The following is a 16314-nucleotide window of genomic DNA, read 5'->3' on the forward strand; positions in this document are numbered from 1 at the left end:
ATGCGGGATGGAGACACATACTGTACACGGGGTTATAACATGAAACTCAGCATAATGGGATCGATATAACAGTCGAGCGCCCGAACTGCAGATCTTTATGTTAGTTAATAAGTCGGATCACATTCCTACTGCTCCATCTACTACAGCTCGAACACCTTCTCTTCGCCATTATCCAACCTTCAGTATCTCCACAATGCCAGGATCCTCATCATACCAAGGCAACAACTCATCGAGTTTGCAATCTCCTGCCTGCGATACGCGCCGGAATTCGACCATTAGCGACCCCGTCGACTGGTCTTCGAGACAGTTACCTTCTCTGTCATCGATGAAGATCGATGATTTACTTCCTGATCCCAGTAGTGTTAACGCTCCGCAGGAGATGGAAGCGATCGCTAAAAGACACTTTGAAGAGGGAATAGAAGTCACAGATTATAGTGAAGGGCAGATTTGGGAATTACGGTGGCAATGGTCACGTCTGCAAAACTGGTCGAAATGGCTCAAAGGCTCGAAATTGAGCGAAGGCGTCCGACAACAAGCTCAGACATTGATAGACGACTCCCTCCGAGACTGCAGCAGTTATGCCAAAGCAATCTTGGATCAGGGAAATTCTGGTAACGCTATGGGGACCCTGTTCGTACAGCTGAGATGGGCCACAAAAATCCATAATCGAACCAGACAGCTCATGGATCTGGTGGGACTCAAGCCTCAGGAGGCGCGCGCACACTGATCGCTGTGGGAAGAGGAATCGTGACTGTATTACGGTACAACTATTCCTTGTACTTCACCGCTTTGCTGTTATACATTGTTGACCTCCTCTTCCTCCGGCTGGACCTCGTTCACCTTGACCTTCTTCGCGTCCGGTTTATCGTCCCCTTCCACGCTCTTGGCGCGATTCCGTTTAGTCCTTCGCATGGCCTTGTGCTCCTGATATGCCTTCTTCTGTTCTGCCTTGCGCTGTTTTCTAGCGCGGTCCTTTTCCTCGTGACCCTCGCATCCGAGTCCTGTCAATTTGCCGCCCTGAGCGAGCTTGACAGCGTCGGCCAACGTTTCCGCACGACCCGCCTCGAGACCACCCTGAGCGCGGCAATGCGTCAAGCAAGCCGTTCTTGGGCAGTTGGCGGCGGCAATGTTCTTGCATTCGGGGTCGCCGCCGATCATGCAATTTATAGCTTCCGGTAGAAGGGGTTGGGCGAGTCCCGCCGCAGTACCGTCTGAAAAAATGGGGCCATTTAGGTACGAGATCAGACATAGTAGCGCACTTCGAGGCTCACCTTGCGCGATGACCCTTTCCTCACCGGTCCCGCCGGTAAGCATATCCTCTAGTACCCCTGGCGTCGAAGTCCCCTCTGCCGATCTCGAATTCGCGTCCTTGATGGCTTTGTATGTCCCTGCCGGCAGTGGCCTCACATACGGTTGAGCTGCCCAGACAGGTATCCGTTTCAACCCAGTCTCCGGGTGACACGGCAGGGGGAATTCCGCTATCGGTTCTTCCTCCATGTCCTTCTCCAACAACGGCCGCAGCTCCTCGACGATACTACGGTAGAACGCCAGGCTCCCCGACCCTGAAGCTAGACGCGCTCGAACGTCGGTATGCTTCTCGATTCCTGCTCTCAGCATCCTGAACATGTGTGCTCGGATGGCGGACATAGACGTGGGCGTCTTGAGCTTTTCCACGATATCCAGATAATGGTTGGCCACGATCCAGGATGGTGGGTGCGACAGCGGTGAGGTCTCAGGCACAAATAAGCAAGGATTTGAAAGGTTACCCTATGCGGTCAAATAAAACGATTAGCCGTCATGCACCTGAGAACATCTAATAGTCAGACTCACCTCGGCGGTCATCACGCCATCCACCCCGGTCAACTCGATACACCGATCGACATCCTCCCTATACAGGATGTTTCCATTTGCAAAGACCGGCACCTTAACAGCCTGCTTGACCGCTCTGATCTGCTGCCAATCTGCTAGACCCTGTCGATGGCACAAGTCCAGATTCAGCTCCCGTCCACGTCAAACCTTAATGCCGCGCATTAGAACCGAGCTCACCGTCATCTGCCCCTTCATCTCCCTCGTCCTCCCATGACAAGTCAATATACTCGCCCCGGCGCTCTCCATCATCTTGGCATATTCGATCGTCTTGTTGACGTCCTTGAATATCCGGAATTTGGCGGTGACGGGGATAGAGAGGTTCCTGTGCAGGATGTTGACTGTGCAGACATATACGGGGACCGGGCGGATATCAGGCGACGTTTCGGTTTACGGCGAGGGTGGAATACAACGAGGAGGACCTGGACTCACTCATCTTGTATATCGTATCCCAATCATCCTGCAAGAAACTCCCATAATTCCCTCTCTTTGCGATACCCTGAGGACAGCCACTGTGTTCACCATCACAACCATCGCAGTCAAGTAATCGAATCTCATTCAGCTCTCGGTTCTTCTTCCCGTCCCCCGGCCTTGGCAAAAATCAGGGGGTGAAGAGGAGAACGCACAAGTTGATATCCACCGCATCACAATGCTTCTCTACCAGCTTTGCAGCTTGTAACAGCACATCCGGATCGTTGGCCGCAAACTGTGCTCGTGGGTACCACGACGATGAGAAATCAGGAGAAGAGAGCGTCAAGGGATTTTTTGTCAGTCCTTGAATTGAAAGCTGGTTGAGGAATACGTTTCGAACCAGATTTGGCGTGGATAGGGGTGAAGAAGAGAATCGGAAAAAGCTAGAACTTACCTGTACGAACAACGGCCGATCGCCAACGTCCAGCCCGACCAAGTTCTCCTTAGACCCTTCTTCGCCTGTGAGATATCCCATCGAGAGAAGATCAGCTCCGTCACCTACACATCTTCCCTCTATGACAAGCCCCGCAAGTCACAGTAATAATAGGACTGACCGAAAACCCGATTAAAAGCCTCCTCATCCCTCTTCCCCTGAACGACCTCCCGTTCGACAAGCAGCCTCGCATGGATCATGGGCGTATAGACGAGATGGGCTCCTCCGATAGGGTGGCCGGTGGGGAGGAGGGGGGCCTTTGTCTTTGTCTTTGTCTTGGTTGCGGTCGCGGTTGTCGAGTCTTCTTGAGAGTTTGTAGCGGGTGTTGAGGTTGAGGCAGTAGGAGTTGTTGAGATCAAGGTTGAGGTAGCAGGAGGAGAGGTAGAGCTGGACGCTACGGCTTGAACTTGAAGATCAGGGCGGTAAGTCGGTGGGATGGGTTGACGGGAGAGGACTCTCCATGCCTATAATATCCCTCGTCCGTATTCATTTCAGTATAAGAGTCCGAAGACGAAGTTCCACACGCATTCCGATTTCAGGAGCCATGTCCATATTAGTTGTGGTCCGGCGTTCGGGCACAGTCGGGAATCCGAAAAAGAAAAGCAAATAAAGCATAGGGGTAAAGAACGAGATCAGCTTCTGCAGTGAAGAACGGGCTAAGAATACCCGGCCACCGCCCCCTTCGATCATTCAAGTAGAAAGTCCAACCAGATTAATGAGAACAAGACTCACCAACTCGCTCTGATCCACCATGGGCGCGATGACGAACTTTGGCCGTCCTATACTCTCGTAGAACGCATACCCATGCAACTTTGTCCCGATTCCCCCAGTCGCCCCATTTGCTCCTGCTATAGCTGCAGCTCCATTCCCATTCCCATTTCCATTCCCGTTCGAAGACGAGATCGCAGCAGTTTGTGCTTCCACGACGGCGGTCATCTCTCTCAATCGTCTTTTCAGGTCGGGCGAGAGGATCCTCCGGAAGACGGGTTTGAACGACAGGGTTGAGGTCTTTTTCGTAAGGGCGTTTCTTTGCCGTTGAGCAGGTAGCTCGTTCGATGTGCTATTGGAACAAGCCACGGATTTTGAGCTAGTATATATGTAGCCTGAGGTATTGTGTGCGATATGTGGCGAATCAAGCTGATAGAGCTGGAATTAAAACTCGGGAAGACGATGGTTTGAACTGGGACCTCCTCAACTTTTGCTCGATCTCCCTCCGAAAGATCGCGTCGGATGCAAAATTTGGCCAGACCTTGACCTTACGACCTGGAGTTTAGTTTAACCCTAAGTTTATCCTTGCCACAGGGATTCTCTACCTTGATCATTCTGTATATGTTCATCTCATTCAAACTTGTAGAGATCTGTAGTATACAGCCAAAGTCACAAGAAGGGGCATTTCCCCGACTTGCCCGTTCTCTTCCTCATCCTCCTCGTACTCGAAAGCAGGTTCTCCGGGACATCTCCGGAGGGACCACCTGGCAACAATCTCTGGGTCATTCTGAAGGAATATGAGCATGGGGTCTTTGGCATCAAGGGTAAGAGATGTCAATAAAAGGAGGGTAGTCGTCATCGTCATCGTCAAATGGAGGGTCTTCCCAGTCCCTCTGTATGGTCGGTAGCTGGACCTCCTGGGAATCCGTTGCATCGCGCTCGCCCTTCTTCTCTCGATCCATCAGTTCCAGAAGGTTGCTCATAGTGATCGAGGCATGACTGGCATCTATGATGGAGATAATGCTTCCTGATCTATCTCAAGGCCACATGCAAGTCAATTTAGAAAAGGTGAGACAATTCTTGATGAGCTTCATGATTCCCAATTTCATTGAAATACAGACCAAATGAATCTGGATTGAAGAAACACCACAAGGAAGATCTTGAGAGAGGACCATGATGTAGTCTTCAATGGGTCGCTTTCCATGTTGATCGATCATGACCTGGTAACAGAGACCGCAGTCCCAATCGTTCCACCCTTTCTTGGTATTACTATGTGATATCCCTTAGGTAACGGCCTGAGAATCAGAACCAACCTCAGCTGCTCCTGTCAGCACTGCTACTTCAAGTTGTTTGCCGCCGTCCCTTATAGAAGAAATAGCTCAATCTGAATTTAAAGCCTAAAGTCATTCGTATATCGTATCCTTGACATCCGAATTACCCACTCATTACCGTCTGGTAATTCTGGTAAAGCAGCAGATTACCGATGTTCACAATCCACCTATCCCTGCAGCTTTTGTCTGCATTTGTCAAGATTTGAGCTAAAAAATAGATAACGCTAATTTCGGGAACCAATCCGGGGACGACCACTTTGGATACGGGGACGACCATATAGGGCGAGAAGTCTAACCAAGCGAGATTTGCCTCCTAATTTGCTTCCTGAGATCCTCCCACAGTACAGAGACACCTCCCCGAAAACACCCCCAGATCCCTGCCAAACTAGATTGATGGGTTGGGGATCAGGGTTGAGGGTTAGGGTTAGGGGTTAGGGTTAGTGGTTAGGGGTTAGAGGTCTGGGTTAGTGGTTATGGGTCAGTGGTTATGGGTTAGGGAGGATGGGATGTATTTGATGCGTGAATTTGTCATGGTCGGTCGTCCCCGTATCGAAAGTGGTCGTCCCCGGATTGGTTCCCCTAATTTCGTTGAGCTGAACGACCAATTACGTAAGCACGCACTTCGACTAATGAATATGATCAAGGAAGGACGACCTGCCCAAAGCCCATGACTTGAACACCTGTAGCTTGTAGGTTAACAATACCGGCCATACCTCCATCCAAAAGGTCAAACCATCCGGTAGTCGGATAGCCGAATCGACCATGTCAGCTCAACCCCCAGAGGTCCCGAGCTTCCCCTCGTCTACGGCAACGGCAACACCACCTCGCCCAGGCCCGAGCCAGATGCCACCCCACGTCCCCCGTTCGACGGCTTCGTTCCACCTCGTCCATATGATCAGCTCTATCTTGGACCAACGTGGGTTCACCGGTTGTCAAGCTGGGGTGTTGGCCGAGATGGAGAGGATGCTTGAAGATCGTGAGCACACAGCTTTCTCTCGACACTTCTTTTGACGTACTATTATGCTGATTGAAACTGAACTCATATACGACGACGCCGGTGTTGTTCCAGACATCGCCAACCTATTCACCCAAGCTCATATACTCGCCGAACATGCATCCCGGCTTCAACCTTCTCCTGTAGACATCCTGGAATCGCTCTCCCATTCATACCTATCCCGGGTGGATCCTCATCTCTTCGACCCTTCCAACTTCGAGGATGACACCAAAAGCAATAGCGATATCAAGAACCCTGACGGCACAGTTGCTGCCAAACCCGACCCGAACACAAACCAGCCGATGGAAGTAGACATCCCTTCTCATCTCAATACCGAACACCTCACTCAAGAAGAACAAGCCCAAGCTCTTCAGGCTTCTCAATGGAAGACCAGGGATGCGATCGAGAGACGGGTACATGCGGTCGTCTTGGAGAGTTACCAGGCGCCAGTGAGGGATTTGAAGAGCATGGTAGCTAGGTCTAGAAGAGGAGTCAGGGGTGGGAATGAGGCCGGGTTGAGTAAGGGAGAAGCTTCTGGGAGCGGGAAGGAGGGTGGGACTGGAAGTGTTTATGATCGGGTGTTAGGTGAGTGTACCAGGTCGGATCTCGCGATCAATTGCTACGTTACCTGAGACGAATGGATTGCTGATCTTATACCTTCCCCTACCTGCACGACGTTGAAATCGAAATCAAAATCGGAATCAATCAGTTCCACTCCCACTTGCCCTCCGAGAAATAACTCCCGAACCTCAAGACCCCTACACAATCTCCCTCTCAGACGACGAGGACGAATCAGATCGATTACCTAGTATCACCGCTTCTTACCCTCGCCTCCCTCCACTCAACAAACGCACCTTCATTCCCGCTGATCTACAAGACCCTGCGAGTGCAATAATACCAACCTCGGCCTCGAATACAGGGAATACAGAAAGCGGAGCACCCTCGACGCCCCTTCCGGCTAAACGTCGACGGAGGTCTACTATCCACCGGTTAGATGCGCTCTCTGACCAACTATCTACCTCGACTTACCCCGGAGGTGCTTCTGGAATACGGGTCAAAGACGAACCAGCAGGAGAGGGTTCAGCGGGAACGTCGAATGCAGGAAAGCTTGATTCGAGCAAGAGCGGGACCGGGACCGGGACAGGGCCTGAGAGGGAGAATGAGAGGGAGATTAAGATGCGGAAGAACGAACGACCGGGGTACATGTTGGACGTCCCTTGGGTTCCGGGTTTACCAGGTCGACATCGGTGGAGAAAGACGTTCGAGGTGAGTTTCGAAATGGCGATTTTCCATTGAGTTCGCGTGAACAACATGCGCTTGAAGATATCGTTATGCCTTGAAGGTTGAAGCTGATGATTTCGATACGTGTTTCTGCTTCTCCAGCGAACCACCCCAGACACCCACGCACAACCCCACACTCACTCTCATACGCACCTAACGAACAAGACCCTGGAATACCTCACATCCTCGGTCCAATCTACCGCCTCTTCATCCGCTCTACACCTCTTCCCCGAACCGGGCGCCAAGCGTCGTATTACGGACCGGGACATGAATAATACAGAAAGGGACCCCCAATCGGCGTTATCGACGCCCAGGGGAACGGAGGTGGTCACCAGACACACGGTGCCTCTGGAATTAGCCCCGGTGAACTATCACACGTCCCACACTTCCGCTTCTTCCGGCTCTTTCGAGTCGTCTGCTGAGGGTCTAGGGTCGGGATCAGGGGCGAGCGGGGGAGCAGTGACGGGTACGGGTACGGGGATGATGGACAGTCCCCTAGCTCAAGGTGCTGGATTCAGTTTGGGGGATGAGGTGTTCGATCGGGTGGTCAGGAATGGGGGCAGAGGTGGGCAGGCTGGGTTTGGGAGGAGGCGGCGATGGGTCGTCGTTTAAAGAAAAGGGAACGAGTTGGTCGGATCATGGAGGTCTTTCGAACGTTGGGATGAAGGTCGGAGGGGATCATACGTTCGGCAGACAAACGGGGCAACCCAACGAGATGGACGAGACGGCCGCCGTATCGCTGACAACACATGTAGACGAGCTTAATATTGTATCCAGGTCAAGCGGGCCGATCCTTACGCAGCATGTATCTATTAATACATCATACAGTATATCCCGTCCGGCCGAGGAACTTGTCAACTAGAAAAATCGTGCGCCCCTCAACAAGGTCCGCGTAAGAAGATGGGATGCCGGACTTGTCCACTTGAATGTCCAAAGCGATGGTGGCGGGAATATATCGATCTCTTCAGCATGAGTTCGCACCAAGGCATTCGGTTTGACGGTCACAGCGACGAAAATTGGTAGTAGGAAGAGGGGGAGGTACAACAGGGTCGACTCGCCGGTTTCAGAGGTCAAGGAGCTTGAGGAGTGCCTTGACTGATTTTGGAGAATGGATCCCAGATGACAAGAAGGTCTGTGACCTGAGTCACAAGACTTATGAGGAAGGTCTCCCTGCAGCAAAGAGGGTCCTTGCCAATTCAGCACGGTTGAACTGCAAAGTCCCTGCTGCTCCTGTCAATCAGGCTTCTACCTCGAGCTCGAACCGCAACGTCTCTGCCGCCGACACCGCTCTTGAGTTTCAGATTAGCACGATGAGGGAATGCAAGGTGAAACACGATGTTCGAGGAGCTGCGTGTCACGTGACTTACACGTCATCCTCCGGCCTCGACGACCTCCCTATGACCTTGTCCACTCTTCAACTATATCATTTACGATACATAGCAGACCTCGACATTCGAAACATCAACTCGGCCATAAGTCATCCTGAACCATGACCTTCAACCCCCCTCCCCCACCTCAACTCCGGCGCGGCCTAGCCTCCGCCCGAGAACGTCAAAAACCCATCCCCCAAGCTTCTGCGATGATAGACCTTCCTCGGTACTACATCGCCCTTTCCGTTCTACCTATCGTCCTGCTCTTCCTGGTCGCCCTGGTGATAGGGTGGTTGAATAGGGAGAGAGCTGGGAATGAGCGGAGGAAGGAGAGGTTTTTGAAAGAGATCGGGTATGGGGTGAAGGACAAGGAGAAGGATGGCCAGGAGGAGATGACGGGTGGGACGAACGGGAAGTCAACGATTGGGGCGGGGACATTACGACACAGAAACCCGGGCTTCGAATCACAAGCTCCGGGCCTCTCACACAAGATACCCAAAATATCCTCTGCCTCGACATCTTCCACCTCCACTTCGACATCGACATCACCGTCAACCCGTCCGTTGATAATAGGTTTCTGGCACCCATACTGGCAAGTCCCCCATTCCCATTCCCATCCACCCTGCTCCTTTCCTCCCACCTCTCACAACCCGGACTGGAACAACCTGTACTGATCAAGTTCCCCATATCTTATATATATTCCGATTTATAGTAACGCCGGCGGCGGCGGAGAAAGAGTCCTCTGGACAGCCATCTACTGGGCTCTTCGACAACAGAAGGATAGAGTTGAAGGGAGGAAAGTGGTCTGTGTGGTCTATTCTGGTGATTATCCTGCTGCTTCCAAGGAGGAGATCCTCGAGCGGGTTCAGGTGAGTTTCTATCTCATTTCGCTCTCCTGACGGGTTTCGCATGTCGGGTCAGGTATGAGGTCAAGTGGTTCTGACTTGTTTCTGTTTTTATTGCATCTCTTCATACGCTTCTCGTCGATTCCGGCCCGCTTTCTCACCAACCTCTCATCACATCACACCATCCCATCCATCTTCCCCTACCTCAACCCCCCGAACGCGCCCCAACCCGTTGCCACCAAACAGACCCGATTCCACCTCCCCCTCTCGCAAACCCCCTACCTACACTCCATCCACTTCCTCCCCCTCCCCTCCCGCCGTCTGATCTCAGACGGGTACTGGACCCGGTTCACGCTCTTAGGACAGAGTTTGGGGAGTGTTTTAGTCTGCGCGGAGGGGTTTGGAGTTGGAATTGGAGTGGATTTCGGGTTGGGGTTGGGGTTACGGAGATTGTGGAGCAAGAGGGTGGAGGAAGGGGGGAAGAAGGGGTTTTGGCCGGATGTGTTTATCGGTGAGTCCGGTTGATCTTGTCGAGCTCGCTTGAATAAGCAGGAACGTGTTTTGAGGACAATCTTGCTGATCTCATATTTGTTCGTAATACCACCATGATCGCTCCTGAACAACAACCTCCAATCCTTCCACTCGACGATCATGATCATCAAACCTCCTGCCCGTAAAACAAATCCACCATCTCGAATATAAAATTGAAAACCGACAGACACCATGGGCCACCCATTCACCCTCCCCCTCCTCTCCTTCCTATCCGGCTCGACGGTCCCCTTGGGGGCTTACGTGCATTATCCGGTGATATCGACTGATATGATCGGGAGGGTGCGGGATGGGGTTTGGGGTGTGGAGAGTGGGAGTGAGGCAGGTACGGGCGGTGAAGGTGAAAGTGGAGGTGAGAATGGTGGTGATGGTGCGAATGGGAAGAAGAGCGGGGGAGGGTTGAAGGGGTGGAGACGGCTCGGCAAACTCGCGTACGTATACATGTACCACGCTCTCCTCATCCGGATCTCTTCCCGCCAATCGAATCGGAGGAACACCACTGGTCTGACAATCTCATCGTTTCTTTCTCGTAGGTATTACCACGCCTTTACTCGGGCATACGCCGTCTCGCTGTTGTTCGCCGACGAGATCATGACCAACTCTTCCTGGACGTCGGGGCATATCACCTCGTTACTCAAGTTGGGCCGGGGGACGTGGGCGGCTTACCTGCTCAATTTGGACGGTACCGGGAGGCCCAAAGCAAACAAGACGGATGCACAGAACAAAGAAAATGACGGGGACAGCAACGACCGGGTCGTCTTCCCGCCTTGCGATACCTCGGAGTTCTTGCACTTACCTCTCGAGGACCGGCATCAAAGCCATACGTTGATCTCCCTCGCTCAGTTTCGACCGGAAAAGGATCAGGCGAAACAACTGAGAGCGCTGGCGATCCTCTTTGAGCGGTATCCTCGGTGGCGGGACGTGCAGGTAGATTCTGGAGACAAAACGGGAACCCAGGTGCAAACCGACATAGAGAAGGCGGGATCGGGGTCGAGCAAGGGGGTCAAGCTGGTCTTGATGGGGAGCTGTCGAGATGAGGCGGATGAACGGCGGATAGACGGCTTGAGGCGACTAGCTGTGGATCTTGGGATCGAGGTGCGTCCTGAATACCGGGTGGCGATCTTCTCAAGACAAACATCTAACTATTATCTATAAATCCTGGTCCTCTGCAGGCCAACGTCGAGTTCATCACCAACGCTCCCTTTCCTATGCTCGTCTCCCATCTCGGCTCGGCGTCCATCGGGCTGAACACCATGAAAGATGAACATTTCGGGATCGGCGTGGTAGAGTTCATGGCGAGCGGGTTGATTCCGCTTGTGCACCAGAGCGCGGGACCTTGGTTGGATATCGTCGTACCGCTCGATGGGCAGACTACAGGTGAGCAATACAATGAAAGAGGTTCTGTCTCCTTGTCCAGTCCGTGCTGAAACTGATTCCTTCTTGTCTTCTCGACTTCCCTTTTCTTTTACCTGAATATCCTTGCGTCCATTCGCCACAGGCTATCACGCTACCACAGCTTCCTCCTTTGCCGACCAGATCCACACCATCCTCTCCCTCCCCTCCTCTACCCAGCTATCGATCCGCCGAGCGGCCCGTGAACAGGCGATCGCCAAGTTCTCGCAAGAATGCTTCGAACGCGGGTGGGAAGTCTCTTGGGACAAGCTTTTGGGATCGGCAGAGAGGGGCATAGAAGAGAGGCGGAGGGAAGAATTGGAACAAGAGAGGCGGGGGCGGTGATGATGTATCCACTTAAGGCCGGTCATCGCTAGACGTCGTTGTACATGCGTGTCATCCATAGATCCTGGTTGGAAGAGCGTAACCGAGATGGATTTTCGGCGATGTGAAGCCTACGAGTGGTACCTTTGAAGACGCGAGCTTGAGAAAGTAGCCAGATTTCGCTTCATATCCGAGACAGTCCAGGCCGCCGTCCTCGAGCGTCAAGCCCAGAGGGAAGACAAGACTTGAGTTCTCTAGGCGTAGCGTGCCCCAAACCTCACTCACTCGCATCTTTCCCAAGCCTTCACGGATCTTCCTAATTACAGACACCATAGTCGAGGTCTTGGCATCAGTCTTCACGGTAGCGGGCTGTTGCAGCTCAGCGGCAGAGTACCTATCGTATCGTGGATTAACATCAATGATCGGTTGAAGAGAACCGTGTAAAACCCTTACATACCTAGTGTAGGCTATGACGACACTCTCTCGCCTATACCAGCCTGACTGGACTAGCGTTGTTCCTGTCACCCCAGCCACAGTCTCCTTCTCCAGTTTTCCTTAGCAAGAGTCTGCAAGCGCCTCGCCGCTTGAGATCGAGTTAGGAAGCGAGGCGGGCGAGTCTGAGAAGCCTCCCTTTGCGTACGTCAAATCTTTATGGACGGGAGCTAGACAGGCCGAGCTGATACTGTACGCTCTCTCAGCCAGGTCTGCAATTCGTTAGTTTTGAGGTTGGAGTTTCGGGGACTGATGTCTGCTTGACATCACACTTACGAGCCCTTGTTGTTATGAAAACCCATTCTAGCACCAAGGACCGATGACGGGGTCAGTCGATTCACGATAGTCAGTATGATAGCCATGAAGATAAAGAATATGATATCTCTTGCTGAGACTTGAGCGGCATCTGCATAGATCATCCTCAAGCGATGGCTTCATTCCACTGAAATATCACATCACAATCAACCTAATGAGCAAGACCAGGCAGACCACCTGACTGTTCATCTCAGACGGACTCAGGTTTGACCTCGAGCCACAGTATCTTCCCCCTCACTTACCTTCCGTCTCATATCTCTGTGGGTTTCGAGCTGTTGACACAAGCAACGATCATGCGACAATGGCGTTGAAGAAGGTGGAGCATGTGCGCCGCATGAAACCGTTTAGCGCGCGATGTCGGTGGAAACCCTCACATTTCACTCAATCCTCGACCGATGGACGCTTGCGATCGTGTGTAACGATACACGGTGGCGATGCTCATACAGTCTCGTTAACGGGAGATAGGTCTAGTAAGACCTGGACAATCAGCTCGATATGCAATGTGCGGCTTTGCCCATTCGATCGCATATGTACATCATCGGTTTCGTTGGCGATGGTCAATGCCACTAGTCGGTGATTAACTCGGTCGATAGGGGTCATCCGAACTCAAATCTCCCGAACGCCGAACTGGTGGTACATAAGCATCGACTCAACGACGACTCCACCTTACAACGAACTTGAACATCGCTACATCGACCTCATCCTCATCCCTGATCCCTGATCTTCGCAGCACAAATATCACAGCACAACACACAACGCTAAGATGGCACCTACGACCTCCTTCCTGAAAGTATCCGGCGACAAGATCGTCAAATCCGATGATCCTAGTGAGACGCCGGTCTTGCTCCGTGGAGCTGGGTTGGGCGGGTGGATGAACATGGAGAACGTGAGTTCCTCTTCCAACCTCCCACGCTCGATTTAGTCTTGCTATCGAGGAATGAAAGCTTAGGTAGCTGACGGAATGTGTCGCTTGTTGAGGATAGTTCATCACCGGATACCCAGGACACGAACGTGAGCATCTTCCCATCTACTTTCTATGGCCATATTTTGTAGCATGCTGACGCTCGCAACCACAACCACAACCACAACCTACAACCCCATTCAACCCCGACCCGACAGACGAAATGCGAGCCTCCATGCTCAAAGTGCTCGGCGAAGAAAAATACCTTTACTTCTTCGACAAGTTCCTCGAATACTTCTTCACCGAGTCCGATGCCCAATGCTTCGCATCGCTCGGTCTGAACGCTATCCGGTTACCGATCAACTATAGGCATTTGGAGGATGATATGAACCCGAGGGTGTTCAAGAAGGAGGGGTTGAAACATTTGGATCGGGTTATCGAGCTTGTCAGTATCAGTCGTCCTCCCTTCTTCGTTTCGTTCTCTTATGATGCATGCCAATACCCCAAACGAAACGAATTCCAACGACGGGAAAAAAAAACAGTGCGCCAAACACGGGATCTACACGATCATCGACCTCCACGCCGCCCCCGGTGCGCAGAACACCGATTGGCATAGCGATTTGGGTGAGTTTCTTCTACCCGTCATCCGTCCTAGCCTTATCCTATTCTCGATTTTTCCTTGATTTCGGCTTACGTGAGGATTGAAGAGGGATGGGAGTGCTGACGATCTCCCTCTCTTTCTTTTTGTGATCTTTGTGCTTTCGTGCTTTTCCACCTCTGCGGGTTTTACAATCTTGGTGATTATGGTGACGATGATGATAATACCGAACGCTCCGGGAGACAGGCGTACACAAGGCGTTGTTCTGGGATTACAAGGATTTCCAGGACAGGACTATTACGATCTGGGAACATTTGGCCGAGGTGAGTCTCCTGATCCCGCCCTGGACTTGTGGTACCTACAGGATCGTGCTAATGGTGTGAACGATCTTCGTATCTTGCTTATTCCCATCGCGATCTCAATCTCGATCACCCATTCCCGTCTCACCTCGGTTGCCATCTCCCCGCCTCGTCCGCAGCACTACAAATCCAACCCCTGGGTAGCCGGGTACAACCCCCTCAACGAACCCACCGACCCCAAACACACCCGGTTGGTAGAGTACTACGACCGGATCGAAAAGGCCATCAGGAAGGTGGACGACAAGCACATCTTGTTTCTGGAGTGAGTCGCCGAGTTGGGGACGGGAATCGAGTTCGTCGTGAAGGTCAGGATGCTGATGAAACTTCGGGTTTGCCTATCTTAGTGGAAAGTGAGCATAGGATGGTCATGCTGTAATCAGAGGCGGTCGAGCGAACAAGGCTAATGTCGGGATGTTTCTCTTAGCACCTTCGGAGCCGACTTTTCTGCTTTCATGGATCACCCCGGTCTGCCCAACACCGTTTACGCCTGTCACGACTACAGCAGGTACGCCGCGCTCTACCACGTCAGAACCCTCAGGGCAACGTTTTGACGCTGACAAGATGACCCGATTTGCCCGCTTCGCGTGTCCCAGCTTCGGTTTCCCCAACGCCCCCGAGGTGTACACCGGCACGGACGCGCAAAAGGACAAGCTCAAGAGGTCTTTCGACCGCAAAATCCAGTATATGAAGAAGATCGGTGGACCTATCTGGAGTGCGTGTCCTTTCCCCCTTCCCTTGCACGACGAACCTGTTGAGGACGAATGGCTGACGTAACCCTCGAAACCGTGTTCGGTAGACGGCGAGTTCGGTCCCGTCTACGCTGACAAGTCCGACGGACCCGATTTCGAGCAGACCAACGAGGTCCGTTTCCGGGTGCTCGAGGACCAACTGCAGCTGTACGACGAGACGGCTTCCTCCTGGTCCATCTGGTTGTGGAAGGATATCGGGTTCCAGGGGATGGTCTACGTGGACGAGGAGACGGCTTATATGAAGCTGATGAAGCCGTTCCTTGAGAAGAAGAAGGTACGTGCCCGTTTGCGTATGATCTGATGGGTCCGATCAAGCCGGCTGACTTGGAATTGAATTTGACTGTTCGTAGCAACTCGTCATCGACGCTTGGGGCTGCGATGACACCCCCGTCCGGGACCTGTTCGCTCCCATCGCCGAATGGGCTCGAAACGCCGCTCCTTCCTTCAAAGACCGTTACCCAAAGACGTGGGACGAGAAACGTTTCATCGCGCGTCTCGTCCGGGAGATCCTTCTCTCCGTAAGTATCGTCTGCGTCACAGCGCCCGCTTTCCGAACCTCACTTATGGAGTCCCGCTTTGCCAATCGATAGGAAGAGCTCTGTGACGAGTACGCCTCGTACTTCAAGGACAAGACGTTGGAGGAGCTCGACGAACTCGCCAAGTCGTTCCACTTTGACCATTGTCAACAGAGGACCAAGCTGAACGAGATCCTGCGTGCGCACAAGGGTAACTAGGATACCAGGACGCTTTCATGAACCGTTGGGAGGAAAAAACGCAGGGGTCCATCCAGGGCGCAACAGTTGTAGTAGTAAAAAGAGGTACCCATTATGGAGGATGCTATAAAGTTAATTCGAGCGACATACCCTCGCTTAGCAAGCCTGATGCATCACCTTGAAGCGCGACAACTTTGAACCTAAGCCTGTCTGATGGGCGACTGCGGATCTCCGTCGGAGTTGCAGATGCGCGTCGACCGGGGTGGCTTGTTCTGTTTCATAAAAGTGAATTGCGACCGCCGACGGAGAATCCTCCAGCTCTACATCTCCCTGCCCCGTTAGGTCTCTTCATTGGGCACGGACGGATATCTTCGCATGAGACCCATCGACGGTCTCGAGATCTTCCTGACCAGGGACGAAATCTCAACCTGGTCGCAAGGTGGCGGAGGCGGTCTGATAGCTACCCGCAAGAGCGAGATGTCGCAAAACATTGGAAAGGTCCCGGAAAGAGTCTGCCCTTTCTCGCGTCTATATTGAGCCAGGAAAAGCTCGCAGGTACTAATCCCCAACCGTTCAGTCGAGCCACTCGGGACCGGCGCAAACAGAATCGTTTGCCGACATCA

The 16314-nt window shown here is 52.6% G+C and overlaps 4 protein-coding genes across 4 annotated transcripts; 3 read left to right on the forward strand and 1 right to left on the reverse strand.

The window, feature by feature from the left end:
• Positions 1 to 527: 527 nt before the first annotated feature.
• On the reverse strand, positions 528 to 3951 carry HD553DRAFT_284020 (dihydrouridine synthase-domain-containing protein). The gene is made up of 9 exons (XM_046178193.1): positions 3503 to 3951; positions 2892 to 3234; positions 2732 to 2796; positions 2493 to 2572; positions 2299 to 2378; positions 2047 to 2207; positions 1831 to 1971; positions 1272 to 1767; positions 528 to 1211 (listed from the first exon to the last, which is right to left on the reverse strand). The coding sequence occupies exons 1-9, from the start codon at positions 3704 to 3706 to the stop codon at positions 796 to 798; spliced, it is 1986 nt and encodes a 661-aa protein (XP_046036771.1). The 5' UTR covers positions 3707 to 3951; the 3' UTR covers positions 528 to 795.
• Positions 3952 to 5429: 1478 nt separating this feature from the next.
• Positions 5430 to 7987, forward strand: HD553DRAFT_349818 (uncharacterized protein). Its single transcript, XM_046183486.1, has 4 exons — positions 5430 to 5785; positions 5879 to 6388; positions 6513 to 7069; positions 7187 to 7987. The coding sequence occupies exons 1-4, from the start codon at positions 5572 to 5574 to the stop codon at positions 7694 to 7696; spliced, it is 1791 nt and encodes a 596-aa protein (XP_046036772.1). The 5' UTR covers positions 5430 to 5571; the 3' UTR covers positions 7697 to 7987.
• Positions 7988 to 8555: 568 nt separating this feature from the next.
• Positions 8556 to 11740, forward strand: HD553DRAFT_284023 (uncharacterized protein). Its single transcript, XM_046178194.1, has 7 exons — positions 8556 to 9046; positions 9167 to 9323; positions 9546 to 9810; positions 10018 to 10279; positions 10382 to 10943; positions 11021 to 11225; positions 11347 to 11740. Exons 1-7 carry the CDS (start codon positions 8574 to 8576, stop codon positions 11583 to 11585), a joined length of 2163 nt encoding a protein of 720 aa, XP_046036773.1. The 5' UTR covers positions 8556 to 8573; the 3' UTR covers positions 11586 to 11740.
• A 1702-nt stretch (positions 11741 to 13442) lies between these two features.
• HD553DRAFT_22898 (glycoside hydrolase superfamily) lies at positions 13443 to 15835 on the forward strand. Its single transcript, XM_046177297.1, has 10 exons — positions 13443 to 13717; positions 13815 to 13896; positions 14117 to 14193; positions 14349 to 14491; positions 14574 to 14579; positions 14654 to 14734; positions 14823 to 14941; positions 15026 to 15252; positions 15329 to 15496; positions 15569 to 15835. The coding sequence occupies exons 1-10, from the start codon at positions 13496 to 13498 to the stop codon at positions 15710 to 15712; spliced, it is 1269 nt and encodes a 422-aa protein (XP_046036774.1). The 5' UTR covers positions 13443 to 13495; the 3' UTR covers positions 15713 to 15835.
• Positions 15836 to 16314: the final 479 nt, after the last annotated feature.

Source organism: Filobasidium floriforme, assembly GCF_021052385.1.
Source record: "Filobasidium floriforme strain CBS 6241 chromosome Unknown HD553scaffold_10, whole genome shotgun sequence".
Taxonomy (NCBI): Eukaryota; Fungi; Basidiomycota; class Tremellomycetes; order Filobasidiales; family Filobasidiaceae; genus Filobasidium; species Filobasidium floriforme.